This window comes from Trichoderma virens (assembly GCF_000170995.1).
Source record: "Trichoderma virens Gv29-8 chromosome Unknown TRIVIscaffold_85, whole genome shotgun sequence".
NCBI lineage: Eukaryota > Fungi > Ascomycota > Sordariomycetes > Hypocreales > Hypocreaceae > Trichoderma > Trichoderma virens.
The window spans coordinates 418169-437126 of NW_014013664.1; the positions used below are offsets into that span (position 1 = coordinate 418169).

General features: G+C 53.8%; 3 protein-coding genes across 3 annotated transcripts; 1 reads left to right on the plus strand and 2 right to left on the minus strand.

Moving 5' to 3' along the window:
• Positions 1 to 6922: 6922 nt before the first annotated feature.
• TRIVIDRAFT_210090 (uncharacterized protein) lies at positions 6923 to 8961 on the minus strand (the record flags this gene model as incomplete). The annotated part of the gene is made up of 3 exons (XM_014097513.1): positions 6923 to 7563; positions 7690 to 8391; positions 8509 to 8961. The coding sequence occupies 3 exons, from the start codon at positions 8959 to 8961 to the stop codon at positions 7426 to 7428; spliced, it is 1293 nt and encodes a 430-aa protein (XP_013952988.1).
• A 1768-nt stretch (positions 8962 to 10729) lies between these two features.
• On the plus strand, positions 10730 to 12814 carry TRIVIDRAFT_43772 (glycosyltransferase family 22 protein; the record flags this gene model as incomplete). The annotated part of the gene is made up of 3 exons (XM_014097514.1): positions 10730 to 10933; positions 11061 to 11291; positions 11354 to 12814. 3 exons carry the CDS (start codon positions 10730 to 10732, stop codon positions 12812 to 12814), a joined length of 1896 nt encoding a protein of 631 aa, XP_013952989.1.
• A 960-nt stretch (positions 12815 to 13774) lies between these two features.
• TRIVIDRAFT_123113 (uncharacterized protein) lies at positions 13775 to 16606 on the minus strand (the record flags this gene model as incomplete). The annotated part of the gene is made up of 3 exons (XM_014097515.1): positions 13775 to 15837; positions 15896 to 16051; positions 16453 to 16606. Coding segments are annotated over 3 exons (2373 nt in total), but the record flags the coding sequence as incomplete, so codon positions are not given.
• Positions 16607 to 18958: the final 2352 nt, after the last annotated feature.

Here is an 18958-nt window from a genome sequence, read left to right on the forward strand (position 1 = left end):
GTCGGTGTAGCGGGAATCGAAGGCCAAGAATGGAAAGTCGATGGTATGAGGTAAACAGTAGGTATCCGGATAGGGTGAAGAGTGTATATATGTCGAAGGGTCTGCTGAAGGTTGATGGTGACGAGAGTTAGCAATACAGCAGATGACGGAGTAAGTTAATCGAGGGAGAAAGCGGAAAGGTATTTGGCGAAGGACGGGATATGAAGAGGAAATGGAAAAAAAGAAAGAAAGAGAAAGATGGTAGTAGGAAACAAAACAAAAGAAGGCCAGGGGACTGTCGGAGAGAGACCGCGAGCCGAGTCAGACGAGCGCCGGCGTGCAGGATCCTGTGGCCGGGTTGGGGATCGGAAGGGATAGCAGCTGCTGCAAGCTGGGGGTGACAAGGATGGGGGAGGGCGTGACTAACACTTCAAGACAGCCGTGCTACGGCGCACTGGCGAGCGGTAGCTCGTCTCGTCTGGTTTGGTCAGGTCGAGTCGAGTCGAGTCGAGTCGAGAGAGCCCAGCGCTGGAGCTAGGAGGCGGATGAGATGCACCTGGATGGAGATGCAGCGCTGTCGCCTGGTGAAGACGCAAGACGACGACTATGACTCGAAGCAGCCAACCCTGATGGACGCTGGGTTTGCGGGGCGTTTGCGTGGGAGGCTTTCAAGAGGCTGCAGCGCAGTGATGCAGATGGAGACGAGGCCGGGGGTCGGTATTGGGTTATCGCCCATGCAGCCAGCGAGGTACAAGGAGCAAGATAACGCACCACAACCGCAGACTGAGACCGAGATAGCACGGCGTAGGTACCGACGCCACAAGGCCTTAGGCGGCTTGATGGGGTTTGGGCCGTTTTTGAGGGGCGAAAAGCCAAACTTGACAGGACGAGTCTTGGGCTGTGTGATCGATCCGAGGGTCCCAGATCGGGGTGGTCAGATGATAAGGATGATAGCGCGAGGGAAGAGAGGAGGAAGGTTTGGAAGCGGCAAGAAACTAGAAGTGCGGCAAGAAAAACTCTAGGCGAAGGGTAAGATGAGAAAAAATAAAGGCGCAATAAGAGGGAAGAGGGATAAAAAAAACGGCGACAGATGGTGAGGAGATGGCAGAGGATGGCGCCGTGGCTGCAAGAGGAAAAAGAGATAGACGAGACGAGACACACACAAGCAGTGCGCAGCGGAAGGTCACTGCATTGACTGGATGACCAGTGAAGGGCTCGTGATGCCGTTGTAGAGCGACTTGCGAAGTAGCGGGTACGGCAGCAGACGCTGGACGGGGGGCGCGGTACTGGGTACTTTTGGTTCTTTGGGTCCTTTGGGTCCTTTGGCCGTGGCTTGCCAGAGCGCATCAGCGCAGGGGGGCGCTGCCGCAATCTGTCGCAATCTGCCATAAGTACCTATACAAGCTCCTAATGAATTGATAGCAGCTCGGCCCAATCCCAGCGCAGTGACTTGGGCCACAAGGCCAGCGTTCTCGGCGCTAAAAGCTGGCGGGTCCCCCACGTCAAGTCAAACGACTGGACATGTTCATGTTCACGGAGTACTCGTACCGCTCCGTCTTTGTCTCTCGTAGGAAGTACGAGTACTCCGTACTACAGAATGTACTAAGGTACTATCTCAAGCATGCATGTACAGCGCAAGTACATCCCTAACAGGCTTCCCCGCGGAACGCACGCGTAATTGGGCCCCATGTCACATGGCGCGGTACCTGCAGAACACCCAGTGGCACTTGGCCAGGGAAGCGGTGATCAAGCCCGAAGCGGACTCGTGGGTCACATCATGGTTCGAGAGCGTCGAGAGAAGGAGAGTGGCCAGCAACATCATGATGATGTAGCGCCGTACTCGTATGTACCTCTGCGCAAGGATGCGCCACCAGCAGAAAACAGCCGCAACTTACGTAGAGCAGGCACCTAAATGACTGCACGTTCTGCGGCATTCGTTCGAAGCTGCGGCATGGGCTCTCGGCCTCGACGGGATGTACATGTACTTACACAATTTGCTCCCAAGTGAAGACGCAGGCCAATTGTCGTCAGTGTTTGACAACCACCATCTGCGCTGATAAGGATGCTGCAGCGCATGCATATGTACTAGCAGTCATGTATGTACCACTGGGACGATGCGAGGATATTGATGGAGTCGTGGAGCGGCCGGAGCGCCAAGCGGAACGAGCACCTGGCCATACAGCATACAGACTGCTGCTGACTGCGATAATGGAGTGTGCATCCAAGATAAGAGCCGTGATAGCAGCAGCGATAGCGGCAATCAAAAGCTGTACTGTGCAGCACTCGTAATTTGCCTGCAGCAACGAATGCGCTCACGAATTGGCGGATGCAAGGACAAGGACACCGTCTCTTTGCAGCCCCTTTCTCACCCTTTCTCACCCTTTCACCCTTATCGCGGTTGTGGACTGAACTGAAGCTGCGGACCAGACAGACGCTGGACGCTGGGCCCGGGGTCGGCGGCTCTGGCAAGGGATCGGCTGGCGTGCATTTGAGAGAGACTCGCATCATTGCGCTACGACCAAGTCCCGTCCGGTACTTGGGAATAAGATTCGAGGCTAGAATCATTCATTATTCGCAGGCGGAACTGCCTGGAAGGTACCCGCGAATGCTTTGTCAAACATTGACCGAGAATGGCGTGCTGCATCACTATGCATCTGTGCGAGTCGTGGCAGAGCAACTCGTCAGTCAGCGCAGTTCCGGCCTCGCAGCTGTTGATGCATCATACCTATCATTTGCTAGCTCTTCCTCTTTCGCAGGAGAACAATACTGAATGATACGAGTACCAATACTGACAGACAGACACGACACCACTCCTTAGGCCAATATCCTCCGTCCTGTACCGCTACATACATGCACTACAACCTCCACGAAGAGCGGCTAGCATGCCGCGGCCAAGCAGGCTACGACATTAGCACGTACGAGAACAAGCACTCGTATGCACCCTGGAAGCATTGAAACCTCGCAAGGTGCTCACTTCAAGGCTCCGTGAGTCTAGCGTCGACGGATTGCAACCCCCATCTCCGCCAGCTATTGCCTTGGAGCCCACTGCGAGACAGCCGGAGGACCCTTAAATCGGGGAACCACCTTGAAGCCGCGCTAAACCCACTCTTTGCTGTTGGTCATTCATGTAGGACTTTTTAGGCCATGTTTTGTGCCGGTGACAGTGATGCCTCGTGCCTGGTCGAGGAGGGAGGGCACTGCCTCTCGTTCTGATCATCATGGCTGCCTCCGTTAGTACCTTTATGGATTGACTTGACTGATGGATTCACGCTCGACGAGGACCGCATTTCGGTGCTACTGTACTCAAGCTACTCTCCTCTCAGGTGGTCCTGGTCCATGCAAGGGCGTCGTCCGCAGTAGCTGCATCGAGGCGGCGCCATGGAGAAAAAGTATCCAGGAAACAGGCCATGCTGGCTTATACTTTGTATCTGGCGGGCGCACCACAGCGCATGTGTACATGCATCGTCTGGTAATACCGGCTGCGCTGCTTCATGTACCGAGTACGACAAAGAATGTTACAGGCCAATTGAGGTTACACCCACAACGGCCACCGCCAAAGCGGGCGACTGGCCAACTAAAATTCTGCCGGACGATTGCTCCCAACAAGGCCTAAATTAGACTCACCGCACTCGACATGTTATGTTGCGTCTTGTCTACCTCATTCCTCTGGGATGTTGATTTCCGCCGGCTTGCGCTCCCCGCCTTTTCATCTTTTCCGGCCTTTATTTTCCTTTTGCTTTTGGCTTTTCCTTTGTGGTCATGCCATGCTAGCGGGTGGATGGCGCCAGTAGCTGCCGGCTATTTGAGACAGATCGAAAGGTCTGTCACATCCAATCAAGCTTTCCCAGCCTCACCTTTCATCTCCACGATGCCATCGTCCGTTGCTGTGAGACATGGGCCTCCTTTACGGCCTCTGTGCTCGCCCTTTTGGTCCGGGGGGAGAATCAAACAGCTCCCGTACAACTAATCGTAATCAAGTCCAGACCTCCCTCCCATTTGATCAAGGTCGCGACAGCTACACACCTTGTGCGTTGTAGCAGGTACTTGATGCATCGCTTTGCGTCAAATCAGCCAGCCCGTTTCCTACGTGGGATGGCTTGATTTGACTCTGGCAAGTGGCCCCCCTGCCTGCTTAAAGCAGCCATGGCCAATCCCATTGACGCCTGGCGTCCACAGCCGAGGGGAGTTGGTGGTGCTGCTGCAGAGTTGTCTATACATCAAACTCTCGACTCCATATCCTGACCCGTCCTTGCATACCGTATTCCCGTTCATGCAGCTGGGACTCGTCATCAAAACACTCAACAAATACAAGTGCTGTAGTGCCTGTGCAGAACTGTGTGCTTTAATGCAGTCCACCAAGGTAGCGAATCGACTCCGAGGTCCAGGGATTCCTTTTCCTCCCTCTAGCCCCGGCTAGCTGTGACATGGGCCTCGTTTTAGCGTTTAGCAACTCCAAGGCTCAACATTCTTCGTTTGACGCCCAAGAGGGTGGGTTTCACGAATACGGGATGTTTCTCATCTGTACGCGAGGGGACTTTGTCGCACTGAGACTTGATTTTTTATTTATTATTTTTAGTATCCGTGGATTTCATTCTCGGCGGGCTTGGGGCCCCATCGCATCGCATCGCATCTCATGGGCATCCGTCATAATCATATGCACCAAATCCAGCCACCCTTGCTTGCTTGACTCGGTCGACGCTGACAGCCCTTGACATCACCAGCATCTGGCCCCATGGCCTCGACGCTGTCAAGGTGCTCCGATTGCCTGATCAGATTTCAGGTGAGAAAACGACAAGTTTCCCACGGTTGCCATCACATAGGGTCAAACGCTCGCCCATCCATCACCTGACGTTGCCTATGCGTTTCTTTCCCGTCTTCCCCCGCTACTGCATCGCCATTGAGCTGCGAGCCAGGCGACACGTGCAATCCGATGGTGGTGAAAAGACGGTATATCACACACACACCTTCTCTTCCCTCTCCTCATGCGCGCAAGGATCTCGACGCCGGTGCAATTCCAATGTGCTCGCGGTGTAGGAAGCGGCTTGAGGCGGCATCGCGGCTTTGCGACATGTCGTGTCCCATGCGGTCGGCTGGCTTTGACCTAGACCGATGCGCCGCTTTTTGCTTTTCTGTCTCATGGGAGGGGGGGAGGGATCGACGTGAGGAGGAGCTGAGAACCAAGCCGAGGGGTTCAGAAGATGGCTTTTCCCCTGTTTGGCCCAGCACTGGGTGCGCTAACATCGAGGCAATCGTGGGCTGAGCTGTCAATTAACTCTAAGAGCTGGGGCCGGTTTCTAGATTACAGGACCGTCGAAACTGCCCGCCCTGCATAAGGTGCTGCATCGATCGATCACGGCCTCAGCTAGATATGAACCACAGCAGGACAGAGGGCAACACAAGCCGCTCTCACGTCCTATCATGGCGAACCACGTCCCAAGCACCGAAATCATTTCTTGAGGCGAAACCCCAGACTGAGCTACACGCGCATCATGACATCAGCGGGAAAACACAAGATCTGCATGCCACAATCAACCCTAGCAACCTAGGCAGCTTGCCGGATTCTCCCCCATGACGCCGAAATCATGGCCCTCTGGGAAAAGGTCAAGATGATAGACCAGGCTTGCCGGATTAGGAGTGCTGAGTTCCCCCTACCTTGTCCCATGCATGCTGACCCAACTTGGCATTCCAAAGTACGGTAGAGTACTTTGATGAATACGACGTTGAGCCTCTTGGACGCATCTTTCTCATCGCCACCTTGCGGCTCCATCCGGCGACAAGGTGCCGAAATGACAAGATGTCTATTTTAATCCAATAGACAGACGTGTTATTTTCTATACTGCCCCGGCGAGGCATTATAGACAGATGGCAGTGTTACCCCCGTCCAACCTGGCTATACTCGTTGACTCCATAATCTAGGCATCCAACGCTACAACACCATGGCCATGAACCTATCACGTCAAACCGTTAACGCGCACACACGCTCGCTCCAAGCCGTCAATCAATCAATATCAAGCACTCAGTACCTGGAAGATAGGCGACCCTCCCCCTTCGTTTACCATATTACTCACTCCGCCTAGTCCTGCATATCTAGCACAAACACTATCACACAGCTCATCACACACTCACTGACACTCACACACCCCTTGCAAAGCTTGCATACACACTTTCGTCCCCCGCTTTCAACCCTTCCCCATGTCTCCTGCATAACGCTGCCTTGGGCTGCCATCCGAATTACTCGTCTAGGCACCGAGCCTGCCATCCCATTGGTACGGAATTGCCATGGCCTGAATCTAGACTCAGCACACCCTTTTCTCCCCATTCCGTGGCGCTCAGAACGCGCTCTGGACTAGCCATCTCTACGCTATCTCGGGCAAGCGAAAACGCAATTGCTTATCGCCAATGTTTCGGCTTGTTTCCCGACTTGGAGCTTTCATGTCGTGAACCACGCGCTTCCTGCCACTTACGTGACCCATTGTCGTCCTTGCATATATGTTACAGCGCGCAATAGTCTTGGGTACACAGGATAGGCACGCAAAAAAAGAGACAAGTCACCGCGTTAATGCAAGAATTCCTGCTTTTTTCCAACGCCGGGGGGCGATTAAGGGCGCACGACGGGCCTTGTCGGCCGGCTAAGTTTTGACTTCTTGTCGTACAGGACACGAATGGGACGGGAGCGGAATATGCAGACCGAGTGCCGCTTGAGCCGCTTGAGCCGTTCCAGCCAGTTAAAGGTGATTGTAGAAAGACGTAGATTGCATGATTCGTGGTGTTGTTAGAAAAAAAAAAAGCTTCTCCGCTTCAATGCAAGTGACAGCTCGGCGAGATACAAAGTTAGGACGGTACCAGACACGTAGCAGGCCTGTTCTACATGTATATGCGGCTAGTGAATTCAGACAATAAATACACTTCATGTTGTAAAATAGGCTCTGCCTTGGCAAGGTTTATGCTTCAAAATTTTCATCTCATTCCGTCGTCTCCTGCATTTCTAGCAGGCATCAATGCTACACTACCAAACTACCGTTTCGCGCCGCGGACAAGACTCTGTCCGACCTGACTCTGCATCAGGGAAAAAAACAATCTTCCGGAGCCAAACGATGGCAAAAGAGAAAGATACAAAGAAAAAAACAAATATATGTCCCCGCAAAAAAACAAGGGGGAGACACAATTCCCAAAACAAAATCCGAATATGCTCCCGTTCCTATGCTGCTTCATGACCGGTCCTGGCTATCCCTTGGGTATCTTATATGTTTGACGTGTTAAATCAAAAAGGAAATTCTTTCGTCTCTCTTTCCGCGTGGGTCGCCCTCATAATTCCCGGAGCTCGCGCTCACGAGGCAGCTGCGTCTACTTCTCGTAGGACGGTACGCCGTCAAACCACACACACACACACTGACACACCACCACCCCTCTTCAGACTGCTAAAGGAAGTTCGTCAAATGTCATTTTTTAATGGCCATTGGCCTGAGGGGCGGTGGGGAGCTCCTTGATGGCCTCGGCGATGATGCTGAGACCCTTGTTGAGCTCCTCTTCGGTGATGACGAGAGGAGGCGCGAAGCGAATGATGTCTCCGTGCGTTGGCTTGGCCTAAAGGAGGGTCATTAGCACATATATTGCATCAGAAAGAGGGGTAACAAAGAGAGGGACACGAGGCAGAATAAGGCAGCAATAATATAAACGCAGAGATGCCTGATAGGCAGACATGGGACTTACCAAAAGGCCCTTGCTCTTCAGCAGGAGGCAGAGATCCCACGCAGTTCGGCCAGAAGCAGCCGTTTCGTCAATGACAACAGCGTTCAACAAGCCCTTGCCGCGGATCGTCTTGATAATAGGCGACTTGAGAGCAGCCACACCATCACGGAAGATCTTGCCCAGACGCTCAGCGTTGGCAGTCATGTTCTCCTCCTCGAGAATCTCCAGAGCTCGAATGGAAACGGCGCAGCCCAGGGGGTTGCCGCCGTAGGTTGAACCGTGAGTACCGGGCTCAACAACCAGCATAATCTCCTTGCTGCTGAGAACGGCACTGACAGGGTACATGCCTCCGGAGATGGCCTTGCCGAGAGTAACAATGTCGGGCTTGATGCCAGCCCACTCGGAGCAGAGCAGGCGGCCAGTACGGCCAATGCCGGTCTGAATCTCGTCGCAGATGAGGAGGACGTTGTGCTTCTTGCAAAGAGCCTGGACCTTGGTGAGGTAGTCATCGTCGGGAACGACAACACCGGCCTCGCCCTGGATGGGCTCAACGATGAAGGCGGCGGTGTCCTTGCCATGCGCCTCCAAAACCTCCTCCAGGTCGGCCACGTTGTTATAACGGATAGGCTTGCCGGTAGAAGGAGAGGTGGCACCGATGTTGGGGACATAGGGGCCGTAGTTGTCCTTGGATTCGGGGTCGGTAGACAGGGTAATGGCGGTCATCTGAAAAAAGTGTCAGTATACTTGTCTACCACTTGAGCCGGAAGCTGAACAGTGCCTCAAGTTTTTGGTTCAAGAGCAGCGGTCCATCTTCCCTCCCCCAAAGGCTAGCACACTTACAGTTCGGCCGTGGAAGTTCTCGGCAACGCAAAAGACCAGTGCCTTGCCCTGCTCAACGCCCTTGATCTTGTAGGCCCACTTGCGGGCAATCTTGATGGCTGTCTCAGTAGCCTCAGCGCCGGTGTTCATGGGCAGCACCATGTCGTAGCCGAAGACGTCACGGACCTTCTCGGCCCACTTGGGGAACACATCGTTGTAGAAGGCACGCGAGCTCAGAGTCAGGCGGGAGGCCTGGTCGACAAGAGCCTTGACGAGCTCGGGGTGGCAGTGGCCCTGGTTGACGGCGCTGTAGGCGGACAAGAAGTCCAGGTACTGCTTGCCCTCGGGATCCCAGACATTGACGCCCTGGGCCTTGGAGAAGACGACGGGAAGAGGGTGGTAGTTGTGGGCAGCGAACTCGTTCTCAGCGGCGATAGCGGCATCGGTGGATGCGGCGTGGAAGCGGGAAGCCATGGTGAATAGATTTCTGATTGTGTATTGGGAGAGAATAGGTCTAGGTCTAGGTCTGGGGCGTTAGCCAATGTTGAACCAACAACAAGGTGGAATAGACATGAGGTTGGTGTCAGATGTCGGAAAAAAGGCGTCGACGATAAGCCGATACATGGGGGGGGGAGGGGCAGAGATAAGGCTGAAAAGATGAAGATGTCCGTGATTCGGAGCTGCTAGGCAATGGACATACCGGCTCAAATACTGAAAGAGGGGAGGATGAAATTCACAGGACAGGATTGCTATGGGAAGAAAAGAAAGAGAAAGAGAAGCTGTGCGTACAAGCTGATCCAAGATGGCCGGTGGGTATATAAAGTTTTGTGTTTGGCGAAGCCCACCTACAGGCGTCGGAGACCACCTGACCAGGCCATGGCAATTCTAGGCACAGCAGCCAGTCAACGTGGAATCAATGTGTCAACTACTCGACCCAGATCCAGGCATTGGAGACGAGATACGCCGCCGCTATACCCCTAAGTGCAAGTGGGAGTAGAAGCAGGTGGAGATGCGGAACATTGTGCGCCAAACCAACGCCGTGGCGCCGAACCGGAGGACGAGGCTCGCAGGAATCGGATGGCCCACGAGACAAGGACGGCCGGTTGGCTTCGGCATTCCCACGTTGGACCCCTAATCAATAACTTAACCCAGCGGATGGAGGGGTATCGAGATGAGCTATTAGTGCGTTGGTGGCTGACCGAGGATCCGGAGAATGAAGGTGCAGGGATCGAAGCTGGTGAATACTACCTAGTACTACCTACCTACCAACCAACATACTGTAGTACCTGGAGAAGAGTAGACGCTAGGTTAGCAGGTACTATGTAAGGTAGTCTTCTGCCCGGTATCGAGCATCAGCCCTATGCAGAAGCAATTTGTCTTCTCACCTGTCGAAATAGTCGATAGCACCACGAGTCGACCAGAAAAGCACCAGCACGGTGGATTTGCAGGCAAAACCCCCACAGTTTGGCCATGATTTCAGGTTGCCGCAAGAAAAGTGGGGGGAAGCGTGTCGTCAAGAGCCCTGTCCAGCCAATGGCGGTAGCAGCATTACGTACATTGGCAAAGCAACCTAAGATGTGCGATTCAATCATTTATCGGGCACAATCGCAAGCACCAGTAAGATGATGTAATGCATGCTTGCTTTGCTGCAGGGGTGGGGAGGGACGCTTTTGCTGACCGACGGTGATGATGATAATGATACTGCAGCTGCTGATCAGTTGGGGCCAGACAAGGATCAAATGCGATGTTGAATGTAGATACTTGCAGATGGTATTTTGTTTAGGAAGGTAGAGATTGTTACAGGTAAGAGATGGGCAGTCATCTACGGAGTACTAGCTCGTAGCACATGTGATTTGATATCTGGTGCTCTTATCAGGCTATCAATCAATCAATCAATCAATGCTATCAAGGTGCACAGAGTGCTGGGGTATCCCTAGAGCCCGCCAACGGCAAGGTATATTTATTTACACATGATTACTCTCCAGCGATGCTTATAGAGGCACAAAAAGTAATCAAATGCCATCAATTGCAAACCATATCCATTGATTGGTAACAACACCCAAGCATTGACTGCTAGATCCAAACTCTACCGCCTAACCAATCGCCCTCTAGCGGACCCCCTATCCCCTGTAAACCCAGCCAATCCACCACCTACCCACCCCCCGAAACCCTTTTTCCCCAGTGAGACGTCCAATCAACCACTAACACACATGCATCCAACGTCTGGCCAAATCCTCCCATCATGGCCGGCCACAGACGCGCTCCCTCGGCCTCGTTCAAGGCCAAGCCGCGTCTCTCGCCCGTGCCCCTGCGAGACATCATCATCATCCGCCTCGTCAATGCCTGCTATCTGGCCACCTTCTTCCAGCCCGACGAGTTCTTCCAGGCCCTGGAGCCGGCATGGCGCCTTGCCTTTGGGGCCAACAGCGGCGCGTGGCTCACATGGGTATGTCCTTCAATGCTATCTTTTTTTTATATCCATCCACAGACACTCGTATATCATCAATTGGAATCCAATTATAGCTTCAAAACAATTAAAACCACATTGCTGACCATTCTAAACTCTCCAACAGGAATGGCATCACCAGCTGAGATCATCCCTCCACCCTCTCCTCTTCTCAGGCGCCTACATGGCCGCAGATCGCCTCTCCACCATCTTCCCCCCAGGAAACGCCATCCGCTCTGCCATTGTCATTGCCGCTCCACGCGTCCTGCAGGCCTTCATTGCTGCTTTGGGTGACTGGTACACCTGGCATCTCGCTGCCAACGTCTATGGTTCCGATAGCAACGTCTCCTTCTTTGCTGTAAGTTTCATCTTGAACCCCCTTATTCATCACGAGCCCCTCACTCATCATCATCATCACAGCTCTTCATGCAACTCCTCAACCCATGGCAATGGTACTGTTCCACCAGAACATTTTCCAACTCCCTCGAGACCACCCTCACTGTCATGGCCCTGTGCTACTGGCCCTGGCAGCTCGTCGGTGTCGCCCCCTATTCCATCAAAGAGAACTCGAAGCCCTTCAACGTCCTGCGCGGCAAGCTCTGGCGCCTCCGTGCCTCGCTCTGTCTCGCCGCCTTGGCCGTCGTCCTGCGTCCTACCAATGTTCTCATTTGGCTCACCATTGTCTTCATTGCCCTGACGAGGGTGACGCTGCAGGGCAACTCGCCCTTGAGCGTCTCTTCCGTCCTGGTTCTCTTTAGAGAGGCCATCTTGTGCGGCTCCTTGGTTGTTAGCCTTTCCATTGTTGCTGATCGTCTTTACTTTGGATTCTGGACCTTTCCGCCTTATAACTGGCTCAACTTCAACATTTCCAAGTCCCTTGCCGTCTTCTATGGTCGCAACCCCTGGCACTATTATCTCCTCCAGGGCATCCCTCTGTTGTGCACCACCAGTCTACCTTTTGTCATCCCAGCTCTCTTCAAGCCTTCGTCCAAGACCACCGATCAGGCCAACATCCTCCGGACACTCTCCTGTACTGTTCTCAGCACCGTCGCCGTGCTCTCTCTCATCTCCCACAAGGAAGTCCGCTTCATCTATCCTCTGCTCCCGGCTCTCAGCGTCCTCGCCGCCCCGCGGGCCGCGTCCTTCTTCACTTCCGTACCCAAGACTAGCCCACCACCCTCCATCTCCTCCGCAGCCCAGATATCTGCGCCTCAGCCCTCCGGAACAAAGTCACCTGTTGTCCGCCGCGCTCGCCTCCGCAACAAACCTCTCCTCCTCACGGCTCTGGGAATCAACGTCATCCTCGCTGGCTATCTATCCTTCCTACACCAACCCGCGCCCCTAACCGTCCTATCGTTCCTCCGGAAACAGTACGAGAGCATCCACCCCTCTGCTGTCCTCACCGCCCACGTAGACCACTACAGCTCTCCTCCAAACACCACCCAGGAAGACCTCTTCGCCCTCTTTCTCATGCCCTGCCACTCCACCCCCTGGCGCTCCCACCTCGTCTACCCAGGCCTCTCCGCCTACGCCCTCACCTGTGAGCCCCCGCTGCACACCCAACCAAACACTCCCGAGCGCGACCTCTACCGCGACGAAGCCGATCGCTTCTACGATAACCCCGTGCCGTTCCTGCGCCACGAGCTCTTTGCCCCGGAGAACCCCGTCGTCCCCGTCCCGCGGTACATTGTCGGCTTCGAGGGTGTGGAACCATGGCTCCGTGAGTTCTTGGACACACCCGAGGGTAAAAAGCTGGGCATATCGCAGCTTACGCCCGTGTGGGCTGGTTTCAACGGGTTTTTCAACGAGGACTGGCGAAGGGCGGGATATATGATGGTTTGGGACACGGGGGTTTACGGAGGATCTAGTACAAAAGCTTGATTTCTGGCTTCATTTGCAATTTCACGTTTTGATTTTGAGTTGTTTGCATATTCTAAGATGGGGTAATAGCATCATGGGGGGAGCAATACAGCAAACGAGGGAGTAAGGGAAAAAATAGCAAGCGGTTGATTCGTGCCACATAGATAAAACATATCGACCTTGAATACTCTATAATTCACAGACATGGAAGAAATAATTCACCTGAAACCAAAAGTCTCAAATAAAACCAACTTGTTTAAAATCTATCACTTGTATTTTTCTCTCATCTCATTTTTACATTGCACAACGGCACAACACCGACATATGTCTCTCATAACTTAAAATAGTTTCGTACCTAGTATTCCCGTTCCAACATGCCTCCTCACATACATACAACCAATGTTTTAAGACGTCAAGGTTCCCTTTTCCACACTCTCCTCTCTTCTCCAGGGAAAACAACCATCGAACACATGATGACAAAGGAGATTCGTTAATTCTAAAAAAGAAGAAGAAGAAAAAATGGAACCAAATGGGGGGTTGGTAGAAGAATAGAACAGAAAAGAAACACATCATATGAAGCATCCCGCCAACTCCTCGTAATCCTAGATACATCTCGTCGCAATGGAAAAAGCGTTTCAACCAAAGTCACTATGCTTGCTTTCCCTCCTGCTCTTTATCTACAGCAGATGTCGACGGTTGTTCCACGGGCGGCACCGTCTCAGATGGAGGGTTTGTCGGAGCTTGCGTCTTAGGCTGGACAGTTGTCTCGGGAGCCGCCTCTTTGGTGGCATCAGCGGTTGGTGTGGCCTTTTGAGCGATAGGTTCTGCTGGTGCCTGCTCTGTATCGCTTATGACCCTGTGGATCGTCATACCCTGAGCGGGCTCTCTCTGAGCCGCATCCGTCTGACCAAGCTTTCTATATGCCTCTGGTGGGACATTTATCTTGTCTTTTTGCGAATCCTTCAAAGCATCTAGTTGAGCTGGCTTTGCGAAAAGGTTTTCTTGCTCTCGAGATAAGTCTCGGTTTATATCTAAGCTCTTGCCTCGTGAAGCTAGGCTCGGGCCAAATGCTTGATGGTGGTCTGGGGGAGGCGGAGACTTGGTCCGCTTTTGATCAACGTTTTCTTTGGCCTCTCGATACTTGTGCTTTATCCAGCCAATTGGGCCTTTTGCGTCCTCCTTCTCATCCCGTGAGCTTTCATACGTGTATGCGCGATCGCTACCACTTCCCAGGTGCTCTGAGCTTTCGCCAGTAAAGCTTTTCCGGGGTTTAGCAATGGCGCTTCCAATCGAGGTGGTGCTAATATCTGCATTATTGTTTGAGCCTATGTTAAACTGCGGTGGCGATGCCCTGGGACTGGCCGGTCCACTTGCAGAATCATCTTTCTTGGCGGTCCTCGACAATCTCCATCGGCTCTTCTTTTCCTTATCGGCCGTCTCGACGATTGCTGGCAGAGGGTCGTGAGCTACCTGTTCAAAGTCCGAGCCGTCATTGAAAGATGAATTAACCGAAGCAGGAGGGGACTTCTTTCCCCGCGAGATATCTTCAGGTCGCAGTTGCTCGTGATAGTGAGAGATTGCGTGATTGTGGTGATCAGCATGATTCTGGTGAATTGCAGGGGTCGAGTGCTGGTGATGTAAATCCGGTTGCTTCTGAGTCTCCACAGAGGGTGCCGAAGCAAAAGGCGCCGGCTGGGGCACTGAATGAGGAATGGCACTCGGGCGGAACTGAGGCTGTGCTATGGGCTGTGCAAAAGCTGGTGCCGCCTCCAAAGGGTTCCCAGCCTCCGTACCTGGAGAGGCAGAATGCGGCAACGAGGTAACCGAGCTCTGTGCGCTGATACTCATGCTACCTGGTATCCGCTTCTTCTTTAGCTTGTTCGGCTGCCGTTTGTCGTCGCTTACATGGATCGGGGATCGCTGGAACAGTTGCTCCAGCTTTTGCAAGTTTTGATGGTGGTGGTGCTTCGTTGGCGTCGAGTGGTCGTCTAACAATCTCTCTTGGCTCCGGCCAGGTGATAACAACCGATCAGGGGAAAGATGCATTTCATCAAAGGTCCTGTGTATCTCGTTTGGTGTGGAAGCTCTGTTAGGAACCTCCAGCTTAGTCTCCGGGAGAGGGTGAGCTGGTGTCAAGGGTTCTAACGCCGGCGAGTGCGGCGCGCGAGCAGGGCTCTCCGTCTTCTTGAATTTCCCCCCTACCAAAGCCGGTGACTTCTTGGATGGCACGGTGTTGCTCCTAGCTAAACCACCGCCAGTAGGCGTTGCTGCTAGGGCCGGGCTGTTGGGAGTGGCAGCGCCGTCGACCCTGGAATGTCTGGAGGAGACGGAGCGGTTCCGTCGAATCATGCCATCCTTCCGAACGCTCTCGGCGCCCGCACTGGCGTTGGAGGCTGTTCTCCCCAAGCCCGAACTTCGATCCGGGTTTGGTGTACGCGGTCCATTGGGAGGCCCGGAGGCCACCTGCTGCATCGTTGTCTCATCTGCCTCAGTGCCTTGCATACCAATAAGGAAATGGTCTTGGTTCTCAATGAGGAAGATGATGACGCATTGATTCAGCCGGTACTCCTCCGGGGCCATTGCATGAGAGGGGTGAGACAGCATGCCGGGCTGGAAAATGGCCGCCAGGTTCTGAGAGTTCATGCGGTTCTCATCGGATTTGGCGGCAAAGACGGCCAGCAGATCCAGGATGTAAAGAAGCAGCTGTTTGTTTAGCGGGGGCAATTCGGTAATTACCTTCTGATATTTGATAATGGCTCCCCTCTCGTCAAAGTTTTCAACGAATTGGGGACCATCTGTATCGCCAACTGCCTGCTTTGTAGCTCCTCGAAGGGGGTCGCGGAATTTCTCGTACAGGTCCAGAGGTACTACGGGCTCGGGCAAGTCGTTGAGATATCTTCGGAGCACCGTGGCAGCATCGTGGACGGTATATCCTTCCCAGACGAGTCCTTTGCCATATCGATCAGGCGAGTCAAATATCGTCTTGAGCTCTTTGATTCGTTTCTCGGACCCGTTTAGTCGGAAGATGCCTTCAACACCAGTAGCTGGTTTGGAGCGTTAGCAGCAGAAGAGAATTGGTTTCTGCTCTTCCAGCCGACGTACCTTTTTCTTTCAAGAAAACACCACATTTAGCGACGACAATGGGAACGTAGCCGTAAATGTAGCTTTTGCCATTCTCGTCAACAAGAGAGATGGCAACGTTGGCGTAGGTTATGCTCTGTCGGAGAGGAACTCCAAAAATGCCAGGGCCGCGGTTGTCTAAAATCCATGAGATTAGTTGAATATGCCAGTACGAGCAGAAAGACACATTGAGAATTTAATTTCCCCCCTTCTTCTTCTTCTTCTTTTCTCCCTCCTTTTGGGACGGGCAACCAAGGGATGGCGGGGATGAAAAGGCGAAGGAAGAGAGCAAACAAGAGCGAAGGATGTGCATCGCTTGACACGTCGCCTCTATAGCTGAGGCTATCCAACAAGTGTTTGTATTGCGACCAAAGTCCCCGGCATCAGCAGGCATATGCGGCACACAAAGGAACCAAGCAAATTGAAATCGATACCAGAAGACCTGAATAGCGACCAGAGCGTCCTAAGCGAAGCAAGGTGTCTGCGGATGAATGCACAGGGACCGGCGGGAGGGGAGGGTCTGGAGGTTGAGAGCGTACCCTGCGGAGACGATTCTTGGTGCTTGGTAGGCAGCTTGAAGTTCTTCCACCAGGACTTGAGATCGCGTTTGTTCGGCGGCGACGCGGGCGTGTTGGGCAGCGCAGGCTGCGGAGGCGGGCTGCCCTGGTGCGCATTCGGATTGCTAGACGTCATGGCAGGCGGCGGCGCGCGGAGGACCGGCGACTAGACAGAGGCAGCGCGGCCAGAGTCAAGATGCAACGGGCGGAGCGTCTCGACGAGGCCCCGGGTTGCCAGACGGAGGGGGGGCGCAATGAGCGATTCGGCTCCCGAATGAGAGCGAGCGAGGGGCAGCAAAAGCGAGTGCAGGGCAAGGCAAGCAACCTGGCAGCGCAAGCAGGTGTCGGATCGAGGCCCGCGAACGGAATGAGTGTCGACGATCTCTAGTCAGTCTTGCGCAATCGGAGCGGGAGGATGAGAGGATGAGAGGATGAGAGGATGCAAGAGCAGCGTCTCCAACGGTGAACTCTTGTCTCAATTCTGGGGCCTCGCAGCTATTCGCTTCGCCGAGCAGGGAGGCGGGCTGGAGAGCGGGCGATCCAAGGGTGAACTAGCGGCCAGGTGCCCCGACAGGATAGAGACATGAGGGAGGCGATTCCGGCGCTGAGGAGCTGAGGAGCGAGGAGCTGAGGAGGAGGAGAGGTGAGGATCAAGATACGGAGAGGAAGGAGGTGGCACGGCGTTTGGCTGTGGTGTTGCACTTTGTCGCTGTCTGAGGTTTTTGGTGGCGGGTGGCACAGCACAGCGCTGCCAGGCCGGTGTACCTCCCGGTAGCCCAGTCGTATTCTTGCAGCTCCAGGGCCAACGGTTCGTGGAGATGGCTGGAAGAGGGGGATGGCGCTCGGTACCGGTACATGGGCTGCAGGCACTCGTGTGGCGCGGGCTTAGCTGGGGCCACGCTGGAGCCAAGCTGGAGCGTGGGCCAGCGCGCTGATGACTGGCGGCGACAGCAGGCTTGGGTGAAACACAGGCGCCAAGGGACCGGTCTGGAGGGGGGACGAGGTACCGCTACCTGCAGGGCATTTGCTGCATGGCTGGCGGGAAACGGAGCTACAAGCAGGTACTTGCGCAGTGGCAGGTGCTTGCGCACAGCACTGTCAGTGCCCAAATCTACAGGGCACTTGTAGCAGCAGCAGCGGCATCTCGACCAGCCCCTCTACTCTACTCTACTCTGCTCTACACTACACTACAATCAAGCTAATACAGGACTGACATGCTCCAAAACAGCCAGGGGAAACAACGAGGCGGTGCACGGCCAAACGAGGGGTGAGATATGGCGAATGACGTTGGCGGCCAGCTTGGCTACTCTGGATGATCGGCGCCTGGATCTCCAACGGCTTGGGCCAGAGCTGCGCAAACAAGGCCACGATCCCTGCAAAAACGGGAGAGGGAGTGGCAGCTCTGGGCTCTGGACTGGAGGGGGGGCGAGCAGGAGCAGCAGACAAGACACGGCTGATGCGAATGGATGCTCCTCCTCAGCTGGGGGCCCGTGACGATGTCTCTGGATTCCAGGTTCCAACGGAGACGATGCGGGAAAAGGGCTAGTCGGCAGCATCATATCATCAGCTCCCAGCAAGCGAGGGGGATGACATGGATGTTATGCTGCAGCCTTGCGGATGGATGATGGCAAAGTCCTACTGCAAGCGCATTCTATCAAATCTTACTCGCGCTTCGTATAAGGCCAGTGCTTGTATGTACTTGTATACATACGTACAAGACGGAGCTTCGACAAGGCCTGGATTGATTAATACTACTCCATCTTGTGTCTTTTTTTAGCATAGCCCGTCCGTGCTAGGCGATTGCTGATCCAATCCGGCCATTCTCCATCAACCATGATGCGTCGAACAAGCATCTTTTTTTGCTCAATTAACTTTATTCCTGCATATACGCGTCAATTAGCACTATCAACGACTAGCCTCACCGCTGTGACTCTCTCGTATTTGTTTACTCTGACGCGACAGGCCCATCGTCGACTTCAAAAATAAATCATCGCGGCCAGGCTTATGCCAAGGCGCTCAACGATGCCGTTGTGGCTTGGGCAGGTCAAGGGGTCAGGCTGACTGGCGTCGTATCGAATATGCTTGCACAAGCAATACGTTGTGAACAAGGTTGCGGGGGGATATGGACATCGGCACGTACGAGTACTTGTAGTTATTCGCATCATCGTGAAGCCTCCGTCTTGTCAAAGCAGGCAAATGTTTCGTACAAGCAACGTAGAGTAAGCCCTTGCGCGTTGATTGCCCGCATTGTAAAGAGCATAGCAACCGAGCATAGCCACGCTGTCCCCGGCATTTCGAGGCTCATGATTACATCTACAGTCCAACATGTCAGGTAATACTACGGACTTTTTCATCATCTATTTTACCGTAGACTAGGGTAAAATCATATTCGGGTGCTAATACCGGCTAGGCATAGACTTGAAGCTATTCAGGTCTGAGATGCGCAAAGATGCTGCAGTTGCTTCGTTCAGAAACCTTACAAGCCAGC